Source organism: Manis javanica, chromosome 15, assembly GCF_040802235.1.
Source record: "Manis javanica isolate MJ-LG chromosome 15, MJ_LKY, whole genome shotgun sequence".
Lineage (NCBI taxonomy): Eukaryota > Metazoa > Chordata > Mammalia > Pholidota > Manidae > Manis > Manis javanica.
In genome coordinates, this window is record NC_133170.1 from 40,058,676 (window position 1) to 40,085,854 (window position 27,179).

The following is a 27,179-nucleotide window of genomic DNA, read 5'->3' on the forward strand; positions in this document are numbered from 1 at the left end:
GATGGCTGCCATCCAAGAGACAAACAACAACAAATGTTGGCGAGGCTGTGGAGAAAGGGGAACCCTCCTACACTGCTGGTGGGAATGTAAATTAGTTCAACCATTGTGGAAAGCAGTATGGAGGTACATCAAAATGCTCAAAACAGACTTAGCATTTGACCCAGGAATTCCACTCCTAGGAATTTACCCTAAGAACGCAGCAATCAAGTTTGAGAAAGACAGATGCACCCCTATGTTTATCGCAGCACTATTTCCAATAGCCAAGAATTGGAAGCAACCTAAATATCCATCGATAGATGAATGAATAAAGAATATGTGGTACATATACACAATGGAATACTACTCAGCCATAAGAAAAGGGCAAATCCTACCATTTGCAGCAACATGGATGGAGGTGGAGGGTATTATGTTCAGCGAAATAAGCCAAGCAGAGAAAGAGAAATACCAAATGATTTAACTCATCTGTGGAGTATAAGAACAAAGGAAAAACTGAAGGAACAAAACAGCAGCAGAATCACAGAACTCAAGAATGGACTAACAGGTACCAAAGGGAAAGGGACTGGGGAGGATGGGTGGGTAGGGAGGGATAAGGGGGGGGAAGAAGAAGAGGGGTATTAAGATTAGCATGCATGGGGGTGTTGGGAGAAAGGGGAGGGCTGTACAACACAGAGAAGACAAGTAGTGATTCTACAATATTTTGCTATGCTGATTGACGGTACTGTAAAGGGGTTTATAGGGGGGACCTGGTATAGGGGAGAGCCTAGTAAACATAATATTCGTTATGTAAGTGTAGATTAATGATAACAACAACAACAAAAAAAGCAGTTCCTGTGTGGTGACCTCCAATGAGTTCTACACAATGGTATAAAGGGCATATCAAAGTGAGGGCAAAGGGTCTGTTTGTGTTTATACAGAGGATGAAAGCCTAATTTGGCTACCCAGAAAATGAACTAAGATATGATATGAAGAAGAACTTCCAACATCAGCACTCTCTGGAAGAGTCATACCTGAAGATGATCATCAAAAAACCTCAACAAAGATCCAGGCAATGCTGCAGTTGTAGCTGCATCCATCCCACTGGTTCCTGGACTTGCCATTGGAATGAAGAAGGAGATATCTAAGCTGGCCTGTGCTTTCATTAAAGCAACAAATTTGACTGGATCTATACTGTTGGAACTCAACCAAGAATTATGAGAAGTACAAGTTGTAGCGCTCCAAAATCTTACGATTACAGACTATCTACTCTTAAAAGAACATATGGGAGGTGAACAGTTCCCAGGAATGGGTTGTTTTAATTTGTCTCATTTCTCTCAGACTGTTCAAGTACAGTTGGACAATATCTATCATATCATAGACAATTTTTCACAAATGCCTAGGATGCCTAACTGGTTTTCTTGGCTTCACTGGAGATGGCTGGTAATTATAAATCTGCTTTGGTTATGTGACTCTTCCCTATTATGTTAAATGTGTGTGAGCAATTTAATTAGTAGTTAAAACCTATACATGCTTAAGTTACTCTACAAGAAGATATGTCAAAGAAATAATCAATCCTCCCATGTTTTCTTCTGTCTGCTACCTCTATAGCTTTTCTTCTTCCTTCCTAATTACAACCCTTAAATAGAATTCGTGCCTCATATCGAATTTCCTGAGTATCATAATTCCTCCAAGTGTTAAAGATACCTCAAGACAAATGCTGGGCATAGAAGCCACAGGGCATAAATCTGCAAAGAAGTAAAAAGCTAACCTTTTCAAACAATATGGCTTCTCTCTCACTTACCAACTTTACATCTCCCTGTATGGCCCTGGAAGATGACTGGTTAGCCAGAGACGGGTAAGATTCCTCAAGGGAGGAACAACCTAAGACAGGCACAGTCGCAGGGGGGCCATCAGGTGAGAAATTGGGGATCAACAGTGGTGAGGCTTAGAACCTCACCCCCCCTGTTTTGAGAGAAATCTTCTGCATCTGTGGATGTTTTAATGCCCTTGTCTAGCTTGGATTAACACATAGTCTACAGGCACACACCTGATCATCTACAATTGCTCTCTTACAACACTAAACTATGTTTTCTACCTTTATCTTGCATCTACCTACCACTTCAGTATTTTATTAAAAATAAAAATAATAATAATAATAAAGGGAAAAATGTGGGATACACATATAAATCAAGTATAAAAATCAAACAAATATTCATATTTGACCTGATTGTTTATAGTTCATAATGCGTGATCAAAACCGAAAGTTTCTGTGATGTATGCCCTTGTACTGTTCACCATGTAAGAAATTACTCACTATGTAAGAATTTGTTCACCATGTAAGAACTTGTTCGTCATGTTTCAGAAGATTGGAGACTGACGAGAACTAGGCTTGAGATGGATTAATGATTGTGCATTGAGCTCTGACTACCCTATACAGAATTTTATTGTTGTTAACAACCATTTGTTCAATAAATATGAGAGAGGCCCTCTCAAAAAAAAAAAATCGTTCTGGGGCAGAACTTAGGCTGTGCCCCTTGGGTCCGTGACAGCTTGTTCCCACTGTATGACCACAAGCCTCACCCACTGCAGTTTCTCCCTGGTGCTCCTGTTCCCCCAATGAAAGCCACATTCTGCAGGTACCATGAGGAGTACCAAGACTTAGGTTTTGGCAACTTTGTAATGGTAAATGAGTCATTCAAATCCTGAGCCTCCAGGAGAGGTTTGAGAAAAATTCTGCATGTGGTCATTATCACGGGTACTTACCCTGGCCCCATGCTGAGGTAAGGACAATACTCCCACCGGTGGTGAGGCTGGTGGCTTTAATACCCTCCTCACTTTCCTCTCAACAGTGAAATCCAGTTAGTTTGGGCTCCTGAATTACTCTCAACTCTGTGCCCATCTCTCCCTTGCCACAGAGATGCACATCACTAGCATGCCCACATGGGCTCCTAACTTGGGCCCCGTCTGGGTCCCCTGCTCAGCTTTCTTGGTCAGCAGAGATCTTTCAGGGCTGCAAAGTTGATGTCATTTCCCTAATGAAGACTGAACAGCCTCCCCTTACTCAGTCCTTCTCATCAGTAACATTTATATGGCACCTACTGTGTCCTGGCTATTGTCCAAGCACCTTATGTATATTTATTTAATTCTCACAACTGTACCCCTTTTCACAGATAAGGCAACCAAGCCACAGCAGGGTTGTGTAACTTGCCCAAGGCCACACAGCCAGCAGGCGGCAGGCAGGACTGCAGCCAGGCAGCAAGGCCCCAGCACCTGCCTCGCAGCCGCCGGGTGGCCCCTGCCTCCCGAGGACTGCTCACCTGACTGCTCCTCTTCCGGCCTCCCTGACTTCCTCTGTGAGCCTTCAGGGCACCTTGCAGTGCTCAGCACTACTGTGAACCTCTCTGTGTCTGTCATAAGCTCCCAGGGAGCCCAGATCGGGTCTGCTCGCTCCCTGTTGCCGTCCAGCACCCAACACCCAGCCCAGTGGGGTGGGAACGAAGAACTGTGTCTGTAGCGGATCCTCGATCTCTCATGCCCGCAGGGACACATGGGGCTCCCCATGGCCTGTCTCTACCAGCAGGGAACACCGCTCCACAGTCTTGTGGGCTGGGGAGGCAAGCACCTGTCAGGTTCAGAGAGCTGACTGCCTACAAGTTTTCTTAGTCTGGCTACAGAGTGGTTGTTACCTACAGGAATCTGTAGTGCATATCGCTCTGCAGCCCTCTCTGGCAACAGCCGTCTCAGAAACCCCAGTCAAAGGCTTGTTGGGTCTTAGATCTGACATCCACATGCTTCCCTGGGGCAGAATCAGGGAGCCAGGTCTAGGAAACCCAGACTCCCCTGGGAAGCTGCCCACCGTGGGGTAGGTCAGGGAGCCGCAGAATGCTCATCACCAGGGGCCCAGCCTGCACTGCTCACACAGCCAGCACTTCAGCCGGGCTGCTGCAAAGGGAGCGCCCAAGTGACAGAAGCCCAGCTGAGCTGCCTGCCGGTACCTGCGTTCACCCCAGTTCTTCCCCCACTCACCTCCTGACTTTGCACGACTCCCTCTTGAATCCCACCTGCTGCTCTTGGCCTTGGCCTGCTCCAGGCCCAGAGTGAGCCCAGCAGGACAAAGCCCAGGTGGAGCTGCCCTGGGGCCCCCAGGCTCGTGCACCACACCAGCCAGGGCACAGCCAGTGTGGGTTGCCTGTGTGATGGGGTTCGGGTAGCATTGCTGAAAGATGTTTTATCATTCAGAATGGCGCCTAACATGTTCAGAGTACTGATAAAATGTGCTCACAAGAAATGAATGTCTCAGAATATCTCCTTGAAGTTGGTCCCATCAAGCATAGCCCTGTCAGTCTGGAGATTTGAAAAAACCTAGGCAAGGATTGGACTAATGTTTACTGTTTTGTTACTTATAAACCACTAACAAAGAAATTAAGACTTTATAAACATAGTATTTCTGTTGGCATAGAGTATGTGTGCTTCAGTACCAGATAAACCTCAACATCTCGGTGGCCCAGCAGAGCAACGGTTCATTACCTGTTCTGTCATGTCCACCTTGGACTCAGCCAAAGGTGTTGAGAGGAGAGGGCCGGAGTGGCCGAGGTGCGGGGGCCAGACCCCAAGCGGCCCACATCAAATCTCGTGTCCCTTAGGCTGGAGCCCAGTCACTTGGCCCCAGCCTGCACAAAGAGCTGGGAAGCACTGCAGCCTGTGGGCGGTGGGTGGGCATGGACAGGCTCTGCCTTCTGCCACCTTTATGGCCTGGCATCATCAGGATGAAATGCTAATCCGTAGAGCAACAACTACAGACCCAGCACATCACACACGAGTCCCCACAGAAACCCGGTGAGGTGAGGGTCAGCCCCCTTTCCCATGAGGACCCTGAGGCTCGGCCATGTGAAGAAAAGAGAGGTTACATGTGCAGGTTGGCCTGCTGACCAGCTCTGTCTGCTTCCAAAGTGGCCACTTCCTAACACAGGTGTCCTCCACGTTGGCACCCTGACCCCTGGCCGTGGGCGCTGGAGAGCAACCTGCCTGCATTTCTTCAAGAAGAGTGAGAGCTCCTGCCTCTGCCAGGCGGCCCTGTGAGTGAGGCCGACCTCGTGCGCCCCCCTCTGAACCTCCAGAGGTGAAGAGTGGGTCTTGAAAACACTTTTCTAAAGACTCAGACTCAGCCACAGCTTGAGGTGAATATCTCTCTCGTTCCTGGGAGAGGTCTTCCCCCTCTGAAAACCTCCTCCACAGGGAAATGGCTGGACTGAAGAACTACAGGACCCTCTAAGCCTGTCTCTGTCCCCTTGGGAAGCTGGTCTCAGATTCCGGGAACACCTTTTGGGCTGCACAATGATGGCAACGGGGCCTGTGATCAATCCTGAGCCATCCTGCGGCCAGTGTGTCTCTCCGTTTCCGGTACCTTAGAATCGCCTGGGTGGGGGTGGTAGTGGCTACAAGTCCTGATGCTCAGGCCACTGCCCCAGGCACCATTCCCAGCCTCAGGGGTGGGACCCAGGAATCAGGAAAGTTTAAAGCTCCCCCAGTGGTTCTGAGGTGCAGCCAATTTGAGACCTGCCTGAGGTACACTGATATTTTACTTGGTATCAACAGGGACATGTTGAAGCAAGGGGTAAAAACAAGGCCTCCAAGAATTGTTCGCCTGGTGCTATGGCCAAACTGCCTGAGAAATTCAAGTAAGCTACAGTTAGTTACCTTTCATTTTTTTTCCACAAGAAATTCAGCCAACGTAAATGTCATTTAAGTACTGAAAAATACACCCAACACTGAATGTCTTAAGGCCATCCACCGAGGGGTGCAGCCTGGGACCACACTTTGCAAAGTTGTAAAAAATGGGTGTTGTTTTTGCCCCAGCCTACTGCTAACTAGTGTATTTTTTTGAAGTTGTGAGCCTCTGAGATAAGGGCTAAGAGATAATACTGTAAAAATAAAAATGTATAGATATTCCTGAGTATAATTGTAGAAAGTGTCATTTTTAAATGTCTTCTTGAACAGAGCCTTTAACCTTTCTCAGTAAGCCCTGGAGGTCAGGTGAGGGAAGTTTGCTCAAAAATCAAGAGGAAAATGACTGTACAACGTGGCTGTACAAGGGTTTCCAATTCTGCCTTGTAAAAGTATATTACAAATGTGTTTTATTTTAGCAAACTGTAAACAGGAAAAAGACTTGTCTCATTAAATAATTTATTCAAAAGCTTGGAAACATGCTTGGATACTGATGTGGGGCTTTTGTTTGTTCTGAAATGGTATTTGTCTCCACCGCCAGGGCAGTGGGAGGTGGCCGTGCCCTTACCTGGTGGCACCTGAATCCCACCCTCTGTCTTCTTTCTACAAATGACCCAAAAGTACAGTGTGCTTAGCTGCCTCTGCTAAGCTTCCACAGGAGCTTTATTTTCTCCAAAACCGTCATGCTGTCAGGAGTTAGCAACTTACAAAAAGTGAATGGGGACTTGGGGTAGAGTCCTTTAGACATTGGGCTAGGACTTTTCTCTGTGACATGATAAATTCTCGATACTCAAAGTGCATTAAATTCATAGATGATTTATTGCTTTAAGTAACTAAACAAGAAAGAGAAGAGACAGGCTGTTGTTTTGGTCAAGACAACGATGCATTCTCTCTCCAAGGTGCACCAGTCACATCTACTTAAAGCGTCAACGATACTTTCTGAACAACATAGACATGTGAGAGCATACATGAGAAACAACTTGGCCAAGTACTGATTAAAAGAGCACAAAACAAGGGCTCCCAACCTGTCGGATTGCCGTGAAATGACAGAAGGAACATGTGTGCATATGATGTGCTGAATACAAAACCTTTAAAAATACTTTTCGGGTAGTAATACCAACACACAATTCCTTCTCGGATGTTCTGCAAGAGCAGGTACACAAGCAGAAAGACTTCCTGGTTCCAGGTTACCAGAATCTAGGGGAATATACCAAGAGAAAGCCAGGAGGTGGGGCGCCTCCCTCCCCAGTGCTATTTTCTTTGCCAGAGCAGCAGCACTTGAGGGCTGTGGGGGGAGGGACAGCGGCTGGGTGTGGGGGGCTCCAGTGGTTGTTACAGGTCACCAAGCAGCTGCAGAACAGCAGGGCCGGACACTGCCCAGGGGTGTGTGGGGATGCACAGCAAACAGCCTCAGTCAGTAGCCGGGTGGTCCGTGGGCTTGGCCCGAGTGCCCGCTGGAGGCCTCACGGGGCCAGTACCCGGCTTGGGAGAGGCAGTGGGGCCAGGGCTGGGGTTCCAGCCCCTAGGTTTAGAAGAAATAACCTGCCCTCTTGCATTCTGACACTGGGCATCACGACATGGCCTGAGGGGATGGTCAGAAACCAACACTGTCGGGGGCCTGGAGGAGCTCACAAGGAGAGGGCGAGCCAAGCCAAAGGGTGAGACACGGTGCCAGGGCAGTCCTGCCCTGGACGCAGGGCCACTGCCCCCTCAGGTGGCGAACCTCGCGGGTTGGGCTCAGTCGCCTCCTGCGGGCTCTGCGGCCGCCTCTTTGGCCCCCTCCCCTGCAGCCTTTCCGGACTCTGTGGGCCCGGCACGGCCCCCTGCAGGGGCCCCAACGAGGCCAGTGGGCCCGTTCTGCATGGCACCTCCCTCTGTGCGGAGCCGGCCCCCGGGACACGGCCTTTCTCCTGAGCCCTCGTGCGTGGGGGCCTTCACCTCCTCGGGGGCCCCGGCCTCCTGTTGCGGGCCCGACACACAGTTGCCCACGTCTCCAGCTTTGGGGAACTGGTCTTCTGAACGCTTCTCGCTTTCCTCTGCCTGCTGCCTGTCTCGGGCGCTCAGTTTACCTTTGGATTTCCTCATCTGCCTGTGGTGCACATCCTCCCGGGAGAATCGCCACTGGAACTGGAAATCAGAGACGAGGGGAAGTAAGTGCGGTCCCCGGGAGCCCAGAGCCTCGCCAGCCTGTCTTCGCCTAATTCACAGCCACGGCACCTTCCTGGAGCAAGGCACACGGGCGGCAGATCCCTAAGCAGAGTTGCCCCATGGCCCACCCACCACTGCGCCTGCTCCTGCCTCCCAGGCAGTGGATTTACATGTGGGCTTTATTGGCAGGAGGGCATTTCATTCAAATGGGTCCATAGCAAAGGCCTGGGAAAGCAGGTCCTGAAATACTGTCATTTGGAGAACGGGGGTGGGAGAGGAGCTGGGCCTGCCCCTCTGCAGGCTCGGGCTCTGGGTCCCGCTCCGCTCTGAGCAGGCTGTGGGTTACCAAGCACAGGGCGGGATTCCCTCGCCAGACCACCCAGACTGGAAGGACATGGAACATTGGGCGGGTGCCTTGCTGGGTGCCCCGGCCTCCCTGCAGGGCCGGCGGGCTTCCTCCGAGCCCCCCTCTGCTGCGGACCCCACCGCCTCACCAAAGCTCACACTGCCTTGGGAAGCCTCTGACCAATGGCTGGTCCAGGCGGGGCCCTAGGCCCATTCCTCTTGCCCCAACTCAATGTCCCACACAATACATCTGTACCATCTTCCTCCACACCCCAGTCTTCCTGAGCAGAGGCCTCTCTGACCTCCATCACCCTGAGGGGTCAGTATCCTAAACAGAGGGCCTAGGTGAGGCCTGCATCCCCAGTACCCATGGAGTCAGATGCCAGAGAGCGTGTGGTGATGCAGAAGATGTGGTCACGGAACCTTCAGGCCATGCCAGGCCAGCCGTGGCTGGCACAAAGAGCGAGAGGGACACCCCAGAGGAGAGAGAGCCGGGTAGGTGTGGGCGAGTCAGGACCCCCAGCCACAGCTGTCTCAGGTGCCACACAGGTACCGAGCAGGCTGACTCAGGTAGGCCCAGTTCCTCCTCTGTCCTGTGAGGGGCCATTCTCACAAGGCAGGGAGGTAGCAGTGGCCACAATTCAGAGTCTGTATAACCTAAAGCCAAATGTTCCAAACTGTGACGGCAGCCTGGCTGTGGGGCGGCAGCCTAGGAGAGAGCAAGTGTGAAGCAGAGCGCCCAGTGTCTTGCGCTGTGATGTGCTTTCCATTTTCCCAAGTCCCTAGAGCTGCTGGCACTAGGCACTGTTAGCACCATGTTATAAATGAGCACAGAGAAGTTCAGAGAGGTTAAGTAACTTCCTCAAGTAACAGAGCTGGAGAACAACAGAGCTGGAATTCAAACAGGTGTCTCTGGCTCCACATCAGCCTTCTGGCCTCTCATTTTTGGTAGGTGAAAGGCTTTAGGCTCTCGCCCTGGAGGGCAGGGAGGACAGGAAGCAGAGGCAGAGGCTACACAGCTTTGGAATGGCTCGGTCCAATGCAGTGCCTCAGCTTTCAGGCTGCGGTGTCAGGATGCATCTGCTGGGCCAGGCACTTGGCTCATTAGCAAGTCCAGATTTAACTGCCATTAAAGATACTTTGGTTTGGCTTATTAAAAACAAGTATCTACACTGAAAGCTCTGGACAGGCCCATTAAAAAAAAATCAATAATGATAAAATGTGAATGTAGGTCCACAGGTGAGCTGGGAAAGGGTCCTAGTCAACTAAGACGCTGGCTCTCTGACTCAACTTGAGTGGGCAGTGGGATGACCTGGGGGCCTCCTTCAAGCCCGTCACTCACCCTGACCCAAAACTTCAGACTCAGGCGGCCTGGGGAGGGGAGGGAGATTGCATGGTAACCAGCTCCCAGGCGAGGCGGGCACTGCCAGCCAGGGAAGGGCTTCCTCTGCCTCCCTCCCATCTGTCTCCACACCTGCCCTCGGCCCCAGCAGGCTTCTCTTCCTCCTTTAAGCTGGGGACAGGCATGGCCCTTAAATGACAGGAGTATTCTAGACAACCGAGGCTCAAAAAGGCGACGTCTCAGAGAGCAAGGAGAGGAGAGGCAGGGATGTGGCCATCCCGAGACAAAGACAGCTCATCGGTTTGAGGCTCTTGGGAGGCTGGGACATCCACACACTTAAAGGCAGGTGGTCCAGCCTGGAGGAAGCATCCCACACCTTAGGGTACCAGGAGAGCCTCTGAACTCACACACCAGCCACAGGGCAGGCCGGCCTTCCGGAGCCCGGTGTCCACGTGCCTGTGTGTCGTGGGTGAGCTGCTGGTGCCAAACCGAGAAGGATGCCAATCAGCCACCCTTCTCAGAAATAACCGTGGAAAAGAAAATCCTTTCCTTTGCAGCAGTGTGTGTCTCAGTTCCATGTCAGCACAGTTGATGGATTTAATTCGCCCATTTTAAAAGCTGTCCGTTTTGTGCCTCCATGTTGAACAGTTTGACAGGAAGGAAGACTTCTCTGGTGTGGTAGAAATCACCTTTTACCTTAGGATGAGTCTAATATTTGATTTGAAATCAGAAAGCTACACTCACATACACACAAAGCGGTTTCTTTCAAATGCTGACAAGTCTTGATTGGAGAATTCCATCCACTTTGCTGGTTAAAAGAGGACTAAATAAACTGTGTCCTTGGTGTGCCAATCTTGACGTCTTCTCTTAGATTTCAATGCTAGACATAATTTGTATGTCCCACACTCAGACGTCTGATTACTCATTCATTGATTCCACAAATATTTATCCAACGCCTAGTAGAAACCAGGTACTGGGCATACAGCAGTCAAGAAAAAGGGCCTTGCTCTCATGCAGGTAATGTTTAGATCTACCAGCAGAGGGTAAACTAGCGAAGACAAATAATTAACAACCAAGAGAACAGTTCTGAGAGAGGAACATGGTTCTTCCCAGTGTCTCCCAAAGGAGCCCGGCCTGGTCTGAAAGGGGAGAATACTGTCCTGAGAAAATACACAAGAGGAGTGTTTCAGGCAGACAGAAGCACCTAAGCAAAGGCCCTCTGGCAGAAAAGGACGTGGAAGAGGGTGAAGGACTGGGTAGCTGGGCTGAGGGAAATGGAGCTGAGGGTGACAGCAGGAGAGACATGAGGGGCAGATCACACAGGCCCTTGCAGACCCCATGACAGATCTCCATCTTCATCTGAAGAACACAAAGCTTTAGAACCATCGAAAGCAGTGGGGTGATGTGATTCAGTTTGTTTTAAAAGATCACTTTGGCTCTGAGTGGAGGGAAGTGGAGGACTTCAAATGTCCAGGACCTAAGATAGACTGAGTATGGGGGAGGGGGCAGGAGAGCCAAGGATGACCCCAGGTGGGTGGCTGCCTCTGAGTGGGGGGTCAAAGTTGTCTGAGATTGTTGAGCAGTGACAGGGCAGGTAGAGTGGGGCCTCTCAGAGGAGAGGCGAGGGCCAAAAAGGTGGACAAGGGTCATCACACAGAGGTGGGGGTGAGACTTCCTTACCTGGGATGAGATTTTCTAAGGAAGAGGTAAGGGAATAAGAGGGAACGGGCTGCATCTGAACCCCAAGCAGCACGGTGGAACCAGAGAGCGGGAGTCAGAGCCGAGGGAAGAAGGAGCTCAGCAGAGGGCAGCCACAGTGCTGGGCCGCAGACGCTCAGGCCCAGGAGGACCGGATGGAGCTGCGGCCGTGGTCATGGGGACACAGGCCTCGCTGGAGCAGCTTGCTGACCTGAGTTGGGGAGGGGTGGAAGGCAGGGACAGTCAGAGGGAGACGAGCGGCCAGCTGTGAAGTCCCCTGCTGGGCCCCACCAGCGAGGTGGGCTCTCTAGGTCACGCAGGGAACCAGGGCTCACCCCCAGCCAGTTCTAACAAGGAGCAGGAGACAGATGGCCTTTAGCAGAGAAAGCAGCCAACCCCTATTTGTACGGCTGATGGGGGTTGGAAGTTTTCTACAGACCAGAGTATAAATGACTCCCATCCTCTGGATTTTCCGAGGAAAGCTGTTTGGTCTTCTTACAGCAGCTTTAAAACTCCCTGCCACTTGTGTATTCCCCGGCTTGTCTCTTCTGCACGATGCACGGCCTTCATACCTAAACCAGACGTGTCCCTCCTTTGGGATCTGAGGGCACCAGAGCCAGGAAGAGCAGGCAAGGGAAGGCAGCCTCCTTCTCTGCAGGGCAGGCGCCAGGTGTCCTGTGGTGTCTGATGGAGATCCCGAGTGGGTCGCCAAATGTCACTCCAAGTGCACACGGCCGTGGAGCCCAGGCCAAGCCGTAACTGATGGCGGTCAGGGCAGATCCATCTTCCAGCCGGCGGCTGATGCGCTGTGGTTAATGGTGGATGTGGCAGTTGCCTTCTGGCCCTGTGCTGCTGTCACCTGTCACATTAGCGGCTCAGAGCCCGGATAGAGCCCTTACTCTGCACTCCACCCAATCTGGCTTCAGGGCGCCATGTGCCTGGCACTCCTCCCAAGAGAAGCGCCCTGGAGTTGTTGGCTGGCGAGGGGCAGCGCCAATCTGTTCGCCTGCTTGCTGCTCCTGTCTGGGCGCTGTGTCCAAAGAACATGAGGGACCAGAAGTGGGGAGTACGGGGCTGGCGCCAGGCAGGTAGAGGGGGTGGCCTGGCAGCTCCATTGGAGAGCGGCATCGGCCACAAGGGCAGAGCCAGCTGGCTCAGGGACGCAGACTTGCGCTCCGCCCAGTCCCTCGGCTCCTGAGCCACACCGGAAGAGCACCTCTGGCTGCAGGCATCAGGGTGCCAGCATGGGGGCCATCTGCCACAGGGAAGACTGGACTTGATGTTGGAGGGCACAGGAAACCTGAGAATGGCCACAGTCTCTCAGCATGACTGTCTTTCCAGGACAGTCTTGGGACAGCTAGTGAGGCTTTTCCCCTCACTGGCCAACCCAGGACAGACTGGCCTCAGGACTCCTGGCCACAGGCTATGGCTGGCCTCTGTCCACACCAGTCGCTGCCTCGCAGGGGCTTTCAGGTCGGGGCCTGTCAATCAGAGGTGCTGGCAGGGTCTCCCTGCCAGAGTCACCAAACTCCTGACGTCCCAGGGGACCCAAGGCGCAGGCCAGCACTCCAAGCAGCTTTTCATGAGATCAAGACACAGAGAAGCTGGGTGTGAGCTCAAGCCATCCCCCCACTGCTCAGACTGCAGCTGACCCAGGCCCCTAATGTCAGCCTGCTGGGGCTGTCTGGCACGCCTGGGCATCTGGAAGAACCTCACTCCCCTGTCCTGGCCTGGCCAGCAGAGCCTGGCCCAGAAGGCTCCCCAGCGCCCCCATCTGTCCTCTCTGGCAGCTGCAGGCGTGATTCAGGCCCGCTGAGAGCCTGGGCAGGTGGAGTGGGCTGCCGGCCCCACTGCGGGGAAACCCAGCTGCAAACGGAGCCCAGCTCAGCAGGACTGAGGAAGGCGGGCAGGCCACTTACCTTTGATTCCTTCTTCTTGACTTTCTGAGGTAGACATGGTCTCTGGAGAAAGACAATCTGCTTGGTGGATACATGCCCCTCCCTGTAACACACGGGGCTAGGGATGAGTTACCTTACAGCTGGGGAAGCCCAAAGCTACCCAGACCCCGTTAGCGTCTGCCCCCAACAGAAAGCCTCTCCCACCAGATGATGAGAGGCCAGGAAGCAAGGTGCTCCCAGCCCCAGGGCACGCACCGCACAAAAGCTTTGTGCATATCTCCGTGACATCAGCTTCACAGATGGGAACTCCCCTTCTTCCCTTTATTTGAAACCTAGCCAGCATCTGGCCAAAAGATGACAAACTGGCTTCTTCAGTGAATCTGGATGGGTGGGAGGCCTCTTCCTCACCTGCCTTTGGTAATGAGGCTGCAGAGAGGCGTGGCTGGCCCAGACGGGAGGGCAGATGAGGCCCAGCTGAGCACAGGGTCCCCCGGCGAGCCTGCTCCCCCGTGCTGGGTGGCATGGCAGCATGACTCCTGCAGGCCCAGGGTGCTGCTCACTTTCCTGGCCCAGTGAGAGCGCTCTCCCTGCCGGGAAGGCATGGCCCTTCTAAGCTGCCCTTAGATGTGACAGAACTGCCTGTAAAGGAGGTATGGTTTTCTCCACCCTTCCTATCATTTTCCTACATCTCTTTTGCAAATGTCTTCTCTGCCAAGGCAATGTGTCACCCAGCACACGGAGTCTTGTATGGAGGGAGAGAGCTCACCTATGTTGTGCCAGGGCTGGGCGGGAAGATGTCCCACATGGCCCACTTAAGCCTTACCCCAGCGCTCTGAGGGATGGGGCCACCGCTTAACAGACAGGAAACACAAGCTCGGTTTAGGAGCAGGCTGGAGATCCCATGGCAAGGATTTAAGCTGAGGCTTGCCTGGTCCCATGTGCTCCCCACTACCCAATGAGTGGTCACTTAAGGCACAGAGAAGTGGACGAGTAGGGAGGATTCGTTAGCAGGTGTGACTATTCGGGACAAAAAGACTGAGAGAAAGACAAAAAGACCTACCCATCTGCGTCCTCTGGGCTGAAAGAGCTCAGAACAAGCTGAGACTTCAAGTTCCAGCGCATTCTCAGCATGCCCCTGGTCCTCTGGATAGGACGGTGGGGCAGGCATCCTTCCATCTGATGGTCTAGAAACTGACTCAAGGAAGGTACGTGACTTGACCACGGTGGAAAGTTAGCAAGTGGCAGATTCAGGACTTGGATTAAGTCTCCAGGCCACAAATCCAGGTTTTTTTTCCCATGCCCTGTGTCATCCCAAGCCCACAGAACTCCTGCATACTCCCAGGGGTCCAAAGGTGCCTATAGACTGGCTCCCATAGATGTGCAGACCCATCTTGGCCCCATGTCAGGAGGGAAACACTTGAGGGCCCAGCTGGGCTTGTGGAAAGGCACTGATGGTCACTGTCATTCTCCGTCCTCAGTCTGAGCTCTGCAACTGCCCCACCCTGCTTTCGCCCCAGATCAGCAGCTTTGGCTCATGCTGTCCATCCCCCTGCCACAGTGAGTGCGCAGCAGGCCTCGGGGAAGGTGCAGCACTGAGGGCCAGGGGAGGGGCATCCCTCTAGGTCAGTGAAGAGGCGCTTTCTGTAGGAAGAGTGCCTAACTCTGCAGGCTGAGGGTCCAGTCCCAGCTTCTGCCACTTAGTGGCTGTGTGGCCCCAGGTATGTGGTAGGGCCTCTCTGAGCCTCAGTTTCCTCATCTGTAAAATGGGAATCATATCTATGCTTACAACCCTGCAGGGCAGTTAGGAGGATCTGTTTAGGTAACAAACCCAAAATACAGATGGAAGGCCTTTTCGGGTTGGTAAGACTGGGATAAGCCCATGGGCTCCAGGGACAGCAGACAAACGACCATGAACCTGAAATTGTGAGAGCCCCAGGCAAGAGCCAAGACTCCAGGACTGCCCATCCTCTGTGTGGGGCTGCCGACCAGTGCCGGGGCCTTGGGCGCATCCTCCAACGTACCCGGCCACACTTTCCTCAGCTGTAAAATGGGTTCCATAAGAAGATTCCACCTCACGGGATCTTCTGAGTACTAAATGAGATTTTATATGCAAAGTGCCTACCTAGGCCAGCACAGGGCACACAATAGGTGCTGAATTTCTTTTGCACCTGAGAGCCCCAGGCCCCCTCTTCCCAGGTGGCTCATCTTTGACATGCTGGGCAATAATGATTCACTGACCAAGCTTCCCCACGTGGGCAGAGGGGTGCAGGAGAGGGCTCTGGGTGGCTTGGCTACAAACCTGCAATCCTGACTGTCACTTCCCAGTTGGAGAGTTTATGTAATTACTCCAGCTCCCATACTTGTACAGGTTTTGCTATGTTATATATATGAAGCACTTTTTGGGAACAGGGCCTAACAGAGTTCGTGTTCGAGAACAGTACTAACAGACTGTCACTGTTACCTGGTGGTTTTGACGACGGGCGTCGGCAGCACACAGGTGAGCTGCCAGCCATAGGCTGCCAGGGAGTTCAGCAGGGGCACGTAGTCTGTCTGCACCTCGACACCCTGGGGGAGAGAGGCTACCGTAAGGCTGAGGCCCCTCATGCCAGCACCTGCATGACTGAGAGGGGCAGTTCAGCCTGCCAGCCCCAAAGAGCAGAAAGGGGCAGGGTACCCTGCAGCCCCGAGGCCCTGGCTCTGATGATGCTGAAGGGGTTCGGAGCCAGCCGGCCAACACGGACCTTCTTTCTGGGCTCCTACTCAGTCTGTGTGGTCGGCAAGGAATTAGCACCAACGGATTAATTAATCCATTGATTCTGTTTTATTCTTGTCCGGACAAACAGCCTCCTGTGAGTTTCAGTGAAATACAATTGCCTTTAAGACATATTCAGGGCCTCTGACAACACGCACTGCTCCAGATGGTTTCATGGCATGTTGTGCAGAGTTAGATTACATCTGACAAATGATCATGCCATTTGCATCTAACACTGCAGCAATGCATGCACACACACCCACACTCACGCACATGTGCACACACATACGCACACGCAGATGCACATACCCTATGCAGGCATGCATGCGCGCACACGCATGTGCACATGATGCATGCATGCATGCACACAGAGCTTCACCTGCGTTAGGCATCCTGCCATAAAGGGAAAATGAAAGCAGCCTGTATGTTATTTCATATCAGCATGGAGCAGGGAGATGAGCCCTTGACTGCAGTGTGAAACCCCAGCCTGCTCCCAGGGGTCAGGGCCCTTCCGTGAGTAAGGCAGGCCCTGGGTCTGCACCACGCTTCCTGCTGCACAGCCCTCACTTCTCACTCTGGGCTCCCTGCTGATACTAGGAGTGCGCCCCCTGCAGCCCTGTGGACAAGGGCACTCCCCATTTCTGTCAGGGTGGCTTCTTGGATTTAGCTTCAGCGCATTTCACACTTGTGTCCAGATTCCTTCCAACCGTGGCAGCCACACAGATCATTCAGCCAGGACTTGGAGCCGTGGTGGGTACTCGATGAGTGAAGGCGCTGTTCCGCTGCCAGAGCTCACAGTCCAGCAGAGGCAGCGGTACCAACATGTAAGTAACGCAGGGCCACGAGGCTGCCAAGTCAGCATAAGAGAAGGCAGGCTTGGAGAAGGGCTGCGGGGATGCGGCGGGCGAGCCGGGGCAGGGCTTCATGGGGAAAGCCCGCATGGGCCGCAGACCGCCAGGGCCAGAGCATTAACTCGGGCGCAGTGCTGCTTGCAGGGCCCGTCTGTGGCGAGAGGCTGCCCTGCCGGAGGCCTTTTGGGAGTAGAAACAGCTCATCGGGCTGCCCTGGGCCAGGGGGCCGAAGGGGCATGAGGAACAGCCAGCCCTGCTTCCTCCAGTGGCTTCAGCGCTCCTTTCACAGGCACACGTCCCAGCGCGGCTAGTGAGCCGCTGAACCCTGGCACGTAATGGGTGTCCCCGGAGGCTCAGCTTCCTCCACGGGAAACCAGTCTCGCCCCATGTTTGTGGTTCTCAGTGTGGTGCCCAAGCCAGCGGCCTGGGCATCCCCTGGAACATGCTAGGAATGCAGTCTTGCCACCCCACCCCCGGGCCTATCCTGCTAAGACGAGAGTGCGGCTGAGGCCCCCAGTAAGTCCCTTCTGATGGCAGGAAGGAGCCTTCATCTGCAGCCAGACTCACCGGCTGTGACCTCAGATCCACTCTTTCCTGCCGCTCTCCAGGTGAGAAGGAAAAGTAGAGGGACTTTGAAAGGATCAACCCTGTTAGAAACAGTGCTGCTGGGAGGAGATGGACGGGACGGGAGAGGAGGAGAGGAGCAGGCCCCTCCCGCGAAGCCCGCACTCAGGCCCCAGGCGGCAGAGGGCCTGGGGGGACCTGCCCGGCTGCTGGGGCACCCGGCCTCCCTCCCGAGCAGCAGGGCCAGTGCCAGGAGCCTCACCCCTGCTGCGGCTGCCTCTACTGAGAACCCCTGCCCCCACCCCTGCGTCCCTGGTTTCAGGAGAGGAGGGGAAAGTGTTAAATCCATGCTCTCAAGCTCTGGGAAGTCATGATTACTTGAGCCCATCAAGAATAACCTTCGCACTTTATCAGGCACTGTGACAAACCCGCCAGACTCAGGCAGTAGCCATGGCAACCAGGACAAGCGTTGGCACCTTACTAAGCGCCAAGCAGCAGAGTGGAGTCCTCTCCCTGGTGCCGGTGTCTCCCTGCGGGCACCCAGCGCAGCCAGACAGTGGGCGGGCCCTGCCACCGCCCGACCTGCCTGCTCACACAGGCCTCCGGGCCGCGGCTTCAGCTTTGCTTTGGTTCATTTCATTCTGTCACTATCTTAGAGAGAAAGACAGCAAGATAGTGGGCTTCCTCCCAAACATTTCTTTCCCTCAGGGTAGGAGGGGATGTCAGCCAGAGGGTGCAGAATCATCAAGATGCAAAGAAAAAGAGAAAACATAACAAGACATCACCCTGCTTGAGAGAGCTGAGGGTTCAGTCTCGAGTGTTAATCTCTGGCTGGCACATGGGGAGTCGGAAAGTAAAATACAAATGGCAGGGGGCGAGTGTTACACCCTGCCAGACGCTCCCACTCCAACTCCCTGGCCTGGTCTTGATTTAATTAATGTTCAGTGTGGTATCCCGTTTCTCTGGTGGCTTGCATAGTACCGATACAGCATGAAGATGGCAAGCTATGACACGAGCCCCGCACAGTAAGCAGAAGAGGCTTTCCAGGCCATCAGCTGAGGAAGGTGCAGGAAACCTGGCCGGTGGAGGCTCCCTTTGATCTGCTTCTCCGTGACACTCCAGTGAGGACGGAAAAACACTCAAAGCCAGCCTGCTTATCACACCCACAGACATTTCTTTCTCGGAGTAGGGGTGAAAATTTGAATTAACTCTCCACTCTCCTGTGTGAATACACAATCTCCAACCTGGAGTGCTAAAAAAATGGAACATGTCCTGTGGTTTCAAACTGTATAAGAAGAGTTCATTTGTATTTATGGCTCTTTAATTTCTTTGTTCCCCATAATTTCTCCAGTGGTAGATAGACATCCAACACAACCTCTTCTTACCCGCCAAAAATCACAACAGCTGAGCACAGAGTTTACTAGGAAATGCATTTGTCTTTTGATTATGTTTAAAGATACTCCATGCAGGGAAATAATTAGAAGGTTAACTCATTGGTCCAGCGGGAAAGTCTGTGTCCTCAATAACAGCTTGCTCTTCTCTCTTCTCCTGTTTGAACTTGTGAAAGCAATCTGGGAGAAAAGCAGTTTAAAAGAAACGACTGTGCTCATCATACATGATTGTAAGCAAAGAGAGGAGTTCAATGTCTTGTGTCTGAAAACTGCAGAACCAGCTCTGCGATGGTCTCCTGGTTTTGCTGGAGCCCAGCAAAACACAGTGTGTGCCTTTTGTACAATTGCTACAAACACTAATGGCCAAAGCTTATTCGCAAGATGTGTTTACGCCACTATTTCTTATCAGTTTTTTATTATCTTTAGATCTCCTACCATGAGACGCAAAAGCTTAGCACTCCCACACACATTTCTTACTGCCTCTTTCTCAGTGTCCCAAAGAGTGCTAACCTAATTTAATTAAATCAAATGTCAGTGTTTGTGTTATTACAACTTTGCAAATATGGCTCAATGCTGGGTCAAGAAATGTACTGTGATCACATCTTTTTTTTTCCTGGAGTTGTGACTTTAATTTTTTTTTCATCAGCCTGGTTTTACCCAAACCTGTCATTAATTTATTGTATGTGTTCCAACACCTCTATTTTGTGCCCATCAGTAAATATCCCACGTGCCTAAAGGCATTCGTTGTTTTTTCTCCCCTTTGAGCCATCATTTCTGGAGCTTTCTGTACCTTTGCTCCCATCTGGTCTGACTGTCCAGGCCTGGTTCTCCCTCCAATGCCGACTACGGTTGATGTTTTCTCTTTGGTGGTTTCCTCATTTTGCAGGTGCACATCTTCTAGAGGCTCCCAGGGAAACAATTCTCTGGAAGTCATCTGAATCCCTGCATTCCTAAAAACGTCTTTGTCTTTACCCTTAACTAACAGTTTGGGTACAGAAATCTGGGCCGGAGTCTCTTTTCTTGGAGATTTCAGCACTGCTTATTGCGATAGTTATTTTGATTACTACTTTGAGTCTTGCTGTGGTGTTGCCTTCTAAGATTTTAAGATATTTTCACCAGGAAGCTCCAGAATTTCACAGCGTGCCTCGGGTCTTTCTCACTCAAATGGCTGCATGCTTGATGCCCTTGTAGCCTGAGCGTCCTTGGCCTTCAGATCTGAAAGTGTTTTCTTGGTAACTTTTCTCTCCTCTGTTTTCTCTCTTCTTTCTTTCTGGACCTTCTAACTAGTCAAAATGTAGGATTGATAATTTACTTTTATTTCTTTTTTTTCCCACTCTTTGTTGCTTTTTATTTCACCTTCTAAAGGATTTCCTTTATTTTCCAGCCTTTTAATTATGTTTAAAATTTTTCTGTTGCCTGATTTTAAGACCGAGAAGTTCTTATATTTTGATTCTTTTTTTTTTAGCATCTTGGTTTTGTTTCATGGATACATATTATTTTATCTCTTTAAGTGGTTTCTTCTGATCCCTGTATTATCTCTATGTTACTGGGTTGCATGGGGCAGAGACAGGAGCTAAGGATCTTAGCACAATATATGAGGACTTTAAGCCAATGCCCTGGTTTTCATCTCTGTACTTCCCGCCACCTCATGGTACTTTGAAGATCAGAGTTTTTCTCAGGTACTCCAAGAGAAAATGGCTCCCCCCTTGTACATCTAGTCTGCAGCTCTGCACACTTTGCTAAATCAACTAGCATTCTATCCTCTTTTCACCTTCTTAACGTTTATTGAAATCATAACTCTTCTTTTTTCTCTTCTCCCAATCTTTTTGTTCTTGTGGGTATCTACTCTGTCTATCTACAGCTGATTTTCATTATTCCTAGGACTGACCTTCTATAATGTTGCCGCACTGAATTATCAATACCGCACCATGGCTCTCAGGGGAGATACAGGGTTAGAGTCTCATCACAACATCTTTGTCATCTCATCAATATAGAACTTTAAGTGTGTTTCTGTTTAAAGGCACCTTGTGGAATATATGTTGTAGATCCATTAACTTTGAATTCATGGCCAACAGCACTAGAACAAATGCCTGAAAAATACTTGCCTAATAGATGCTTTTCTTAGTAAACCACAGCCCTCCTGTGCTTAGGGACACCAGGGAGCACTTTAGCATTAGGCTTGGGGGCCAATTTAAACAGCAAAACCACTCTCAGAAAGCACAAAAATGTGAAAAATGTGGCACTAAGGCTGCAAAAAGGATGCTTGTTTTTAGTATGAGAACTGAAACAAGAAGGCAAAGCACTGCCTGAGCTGAGAACTCACATTTTTTGTCCTCTGCATATATCTGCAAGTGACTGCAAGAGCCCCGGGAGCATGGATTTCGGGGTCACAAATAAGCCCTAGCAAGTAGGACTCACAAATGTGGAATCCATGAATCACAAGGGTTGACTCCATCATCTATCTTGATCTACTATTCCTTTAGTGCCATTTCACAGGGGATTTTCAGAAGAGAGAAGAAAGAGATGCCTGTGTCAATCCCCCACATTTAACACAATTTTAGTATTTTAATTTTTAAAGGGCCTATGGGAAGCCCTTTCTAAACAGAAGCCTGTTCTACATAAAGTAAGAACAGTAAATTGGTGACATAGGAATGCCTCTGCATCACAAAGGATAAGTGACAAGATGCAAAAACGTTTGTAGCTCATGTTACAAAGAAAGTACCTAAAATTGATAAGGAAAAAAAGGACAAGAATAGAGTTACAGGAAAGGATATTCAAATGGCCATTAAGCACACGAAAAAATACCCAATCTCACAAGAGAAATGCAAATAAAAGTAACTCTGAGGTATCTTATTCTCACTTATCCCATTGGCAAAGACCCAAACTTTTCACAGCTACCAAAATCCCCCAAAATTAACCAGGCAGTAGGGAAGCAAGCATTCTCATACACCACTGGCAGGAAGGCAAACTGATTCAATTTCATGGACAGCAATCTGACAGTCTCTCTCCAAATTGTAAATATTTACCCTTTGACCCAACAATCTCATTGCTGGGAACTGATCAGTCTTATACATAAAAAATGAGAAATGCAATCTGGAGCCAAGATGGCGGCGTGAGTAGAGCAGTGGAAATCTCCTCCCAAAAACACATAGAGCTATGAAAATATAACAAAGAAAAATCTTCCTAAAATAGAGACCACAGGACACAGGACAACATCCAGACCACATCCACACCTGCAAGAACCCAGCGCCTTGTGAAGGGGGTAAGATACAAGCCCCAGCCCGGCGGGACCCGAGCGCCCCTCCCCCCGGCTCCCGGCGGGTGGAGAGAAACCGGAGCAGTTTTTTTTTTTGGCGAGCGCTTTTTGGAAGCCTTAGAGGGACGGGCCCCCGTTGCTGGGGAGGCAGGGTGGCGGGACCGGTGAGGAGGTGCCTGGGAACGGCGCCGGAGGACAAAGAATATCCCGCGTTTCTCCCTGCGAGACCTGGGGGCGGGTGCCTGAGACCGGCACTTGAGGACAGAGGAAATCGCGCGTTTTTCCCCTTTTTTTTTTCTCTTTTCTGCGAGTGCTTTTTGGAAGCCTAAAAGGGACAGAGACCCCGGTGCTAGGGAGGCAGGGCGGCGGGACTGGTGAGCGGGTGCCTGGGACCGGCACCTGAGGACAAAGAATATCCCGCATTTTTCCCTGTGGGACCGGTGGGTGGGTGCCTGAGACCAGCACCTGAGGACGGAAGAAATCGCGCGTTTTTCCCCTTTTTTTTTCTCTCTTTTTGCCAAGTGCTTTTTGGAAGCCTTGAAGGGACAGGGACCCCGGTGCTAGGGAGGCAGGGCGGCGGGACTGGTGAGCGGGTGCGTGGGACCAGTGCCTGAGGACCAAGAATATTGAGCATTCCTTCCCTGCGGGACCGGTGGGTGGGTGCTTTTTGGAAGCCTTGAAAGGACAGGGACCCTGGTGCTAGGAAGACAGGGCAGCAGGACCAGTGCGCGGGTGCCTGGGACCGGCACCTGAGGAAAAAAAAAAAAATCGCGTGTTTTTTCTTTTTTTTTTCCTTTCTGTTCCCTCTCTCATTGTTGCTGTTGTTGTTTTGGTTTGGAGAGTGCTTTTTGGAAATCTTAAAGGGGCAGGACAGGTCACTTAGACCAGAAGCAGGGAATCTGGGGATCTCTGGGCACTCTAACCCCCTGGGCAGCAGGGAGCACAGAGGCCCCTTACGGAGATAAATAGTCTCCTGGCTGCTCCCCCTCTAACGGGGCTCCACCATTTTGGAGGAACAGCCCCAGCCAGGCCAAGCCCACAGCAACAGTGGAGATAAACCCCAAAGCAACTGGGCAGGAAGCAGAAGTCCTGTCTGCGCACAGCTGCCCAGCACAAGCCACTAGAGGTCGCTATTCTCCCAGGAAAAGGCTACAAACCAACAAGAAGGGAAGCTCTTCCAGCGGTCACTTGTACCAGCTCTGCAGACTATCTCTATCACCATGAAAAGGCAAAACTACAGGCAGACAAAGATCACAGAGACAACACCTGAGAAGGAGACAGACCTAACTAGTCCTCCTGAAAAAGAATTCAAAATAAAAATCATGAACATGCTGACAGAGATGCAGAAAAAAATGCAAGAGCAATGGGATGAGATGCAGAGAAAAATGCAAGAGCAGTGGGATGAGATGCAGAGAAAAATGCAAGAGCAGTGGGATGAAGTCCGGAAGGAGATCACAGATGTCAGGAAAGAGATCACAGAAGTGAAACAATCCCTGGAAGGATTTATAAGCAGAATGGATAAGATGCAAGAGGCCATTGAAGGAATAGAAGCCAGAGAACAGGAACGTATAGAAGCTGACATAGAGAGAGATAAAAGGATCTCCAGGAATGAAACAACACTAAGAGAAATATGTGACCAATACAAAAGGAAAAACATTCGTATTATAGGGATACCAGAAGAGGAAGAAAGAGGAAAAGGGATAGAAAGTGTCTTTGAAGAAATAATTGCTGAAAACTTCCCCAAACTGGGGGAGGAAATAATCGAACAGACCATGGAATTATACAGAACCCCCAACAGAAAGGATCCAAGGAGGACAACACCAAGACACATAATAATTAAAATGGCAAGGATCAAGGACAAGGAAAGAGTTTTAAAGGCAGCTAGAGAGAAAAAGGTCACCTATAAAGGAAAACCAATCAGGCTAACATCAGACTTCTCAACAGAAACCCTACAGGCCAGAAGAGAATGGCATGATATACTTAATGCAATGAAACAGAAGGGCCTTGAACCAAGGATACTGTATCCAGCACGACTATCATTTAAATATGATGGTGGGATCAAACAATTCCCAGACAAGCAAAAGCTGAGGGAATTTGCTTCCCACAAACCACCTCTACAGGGCATCCTACAGGGACTGCTCTAGATGGGAGCACCCCTAAAAAGAGCACAGAACAAAACACACAACATATGAAGAAGGGAGGAGGAGGAATAAGAAGGGAGAGAAGAAAAGACTCTCCAGACAGTGTATATAACAGCTCAATAAGCGAGCTAAGTTAGGCAGTAAGATACTAAAGAAGCTAACCTTGAACCTTTGGTAACCACGAATCTAAAGCCTGCAATGGCAATAAGTACATATCTTTCAATAGTCACCCTAAATGTAAATGGACTTAATGCACCAATCAAAAGACATAGAGTAATAGAATGGATAAAAAAGCAAGACCCATCTATATGCTGCTTACAAGAAACTCACCTTAAACCCAAAGATAAGCATAGACTAAAAGTCAAGGGATGGAAAAACATATTTCAGGCAAACAACAGTGAGAAGAAAGCAGGGGTTGCAGTACTAATATCAGACAAAATAGACTTCAAAACAAAGAAAGTAACAAGAGATAAAGAAGGCCACTACATAATGATAAAGGGCTTAGTCCAACAAGAGGATATAACCATTCTAAATATATATGCACCCAATACAGGAGCACCAGCATATGTGAAGCAAATACTAACAGAACTAAAGAGGGAAATAGACTGCAATGCATTCATTGTAGGAGACTTCAACACACCACTCACCCCAAAGGATAGATCCACCGGGCAGAAAATAAGTAAAGACACACAGGCACTGAACAACACACTAGAACAGATGGACCTAATAGACATCTATAGAACTTTACATCCAAAAGCAAAAGGATATACATTCTTCTCAAGTGCACATGGAACATTCTCCAGAATAGACCACATACTAGCTCACAAAAAGAGCCTCAGTAAATTCCACAATATTGAAATTCTACCAACCAATTTTTCAGACCACAAAGGTATGAAAGTAGAAATAAATTCTACAAAGAAAACAAAAAGGCTCACAAACACATGGAGGCTTAACAACATGCTACTAAATAATCAATGGATCAATGAACAAATCAAAATAGAGATCAAGGAATATATAGAAACAAATGACAACAACAACACTAAGCCCCAACTTCTGTGGGATGCAGCGAAAGCAGTCTTAAGAGGAAAGTATATAGCAATCCAGGCACACTTGAAGAAGGAAGAACAATCCCAAATGAATAGTCTAACATCACAATTATTAAAACTGGAAAAAGAAGAACAAATGAGGCCTAAAGTCAGCAGAAGGAGGGACATAATAAAGATCAGAGAAGAAATAAACAAAATTGAGAAGAATAAAACAATAGCAAAAATCAACGAAACCAAGAGCTGGTTCTTTGAGAAAATAAACAAAATAGATAAGCCTCTAGCCCAACTTATTAAGAGAAAAAGAGAGTCAACACAAATCAACATAATCAGAAATGAGAATGGAAAAATCACGACAGACTCCACAGAAATACAAAGAATTATTAAAGACTACTATGAAAACCTATATGCCAACAAGCTGGAAAACCTAGAAGAAATGGACAACTTCCTAGAAAAATACAACCTCCCAAGACTGACCAAGGAAGAAACACAAAAGTTAAACAAACCAATTACAAGCAAAGAAATTGAAACAGTAATCAAAAAACTACCCAAGAACAAAACCCCAGGGCCGGACGGATTTACCTCGGAATTTTATCAGACACACAGAGAAGACATAATACCCATTCTCCTTAAAGTGTTCCACAAAATAGAAGAAGAGGGAATACTCCCAAACTCATTCTATGAAGCCAACATCACCCTAATACCAAAACCAGGCAAAGACCCCACCAAAACAGAAAACTACAGACCAATATCCCTGATGAACGTAGATGCAAAAATACTCAATAAAATATTAGCAAACAGAATTCAACAGTATATCAAAAGGATCATACACCATGACCAAGTGGGGTTCATCCCAGGGATGCAAGGATGGTACAACATTCGAAAATCCATCAACATCATCCACCACATCAACAAAAAGAAAGACAAAAACCACATGATCATCTCCATAGATGCTGAAAAAGCATTTGACAAAATTCAACATCCATTCATGATAAAAACTCTCAGCAAAATGGGAATAGAGGGCAAGTACCTCAACATAATAAAGGCCATATATGATAAACCCACAGCCAGCATTATACTGAACAGCGAGAAGCTGAAAGCATTTCCACTGAGATCGGGAACCAGACAGGGATGCCCACTCTCCCCACTGTTATTCAACATAGTACTGGAGGTCCTAGCCACGGCAATCAGACAAAACAAAGAAATACAAGGAATCCAGATTGGTAAAGAAGAAGTTAAACTGTCACTATTTGCAGATGATATGATACTGTACATAAAAAACCCTAAAGACTCCACTCCAAAACTACTAGAACTGATATCGGAATACAGCAAAGTTGCAGGATACAAAATCAACACACAGAAATCTGTAGCTTTCCTATACACTAACAACGAATCAATAGAAAGAGAAATCAGGAAAACAATTCCATTCACCATTGCATCAAAAAGAATAAAATACCTAGGAATAAACCTAACCAAGGAAGTGAAAGACTTATACTCTGAAAACTACAAGTCACTCTTAAGAGAAATTAAAGGGGACACTAATAAATGAAAACTCATCCCATGCTCATGGCTAGGAAGAATTAATATCATCAAAATGGCCATCCTGCCGAAAGCAATATACAAATTTGATGCAATCCCTCTCAAATTACCAGCAACATTCTTCAATGAATTGGAACAAATAATTCAAAAATTCATATGGAAACACCAAAGACCCCGAATAGCCAAAGCAATCCTGAAAAAGAAGAATAAAGTAGGGGGGATCTCACTCCCCAACTTCAAGCTCTACTACAAAGCCATAGTAATCAAGACAATTTGGTACTGGCACAAGAACAGAGCCACAGACCAGTGGAACAGATTAGAGACCCCAGAAATTAACCCAAACATATATGGTCAATTAATATTTGATAAAGGAGCCATGGACATACAATGGCAAAATGACAGTCTCTTCAACAGATGGTGCTGGCAAAACTGGACAGCTACATGTAGGAGAATGAAACTGGACCATTGTCTAACCCCATATACAAAGGTAAACTCAAAATGGATCAAAGAC

The 27,179-nt window shown here is 49.5% G+C and overlaps 1 protein-coding gene across 5 annotated transcripts in view; it reads right to left on the bottom strand.

Moving 5' to 3' along the window:
• RFTN1 (raftlin, lipid raft linker 1) overlaps nt 1–27,179 on the bottom strand; it is a 215,004-nt gene that overhangs the window by 15,739 nt on the left and 172,086 nt on the right. For 4 of the 5 annotated variants that reach the window (XM_036996292.2, XM_036996291.2, XM_017668832.3 and 1 more), the window contains 3 exons: nt 15,593–15,696; nt 13,153–13,234; nt 6,501–7,827 (listed from right to left, as the gene is read on the bottom strand). In XM_036996292.2, the coding sequence (XP_036852187.2) occupies nt 7,438–7,827; nt 13,153–13,234; nt 15,593–15,696 (576 nt within the window). In that variant the 3' untranslated portion in view covers nt 6,501–7,437. Of the gene's footprint in view, nt 1–6,500; nt 7,828–13,152; nt 13,235–15,592; nt 15,697–27,179 lie in introns of those variants that run through there. The other variant, XM_036996293.2, reaches the window with a different exon arrangement.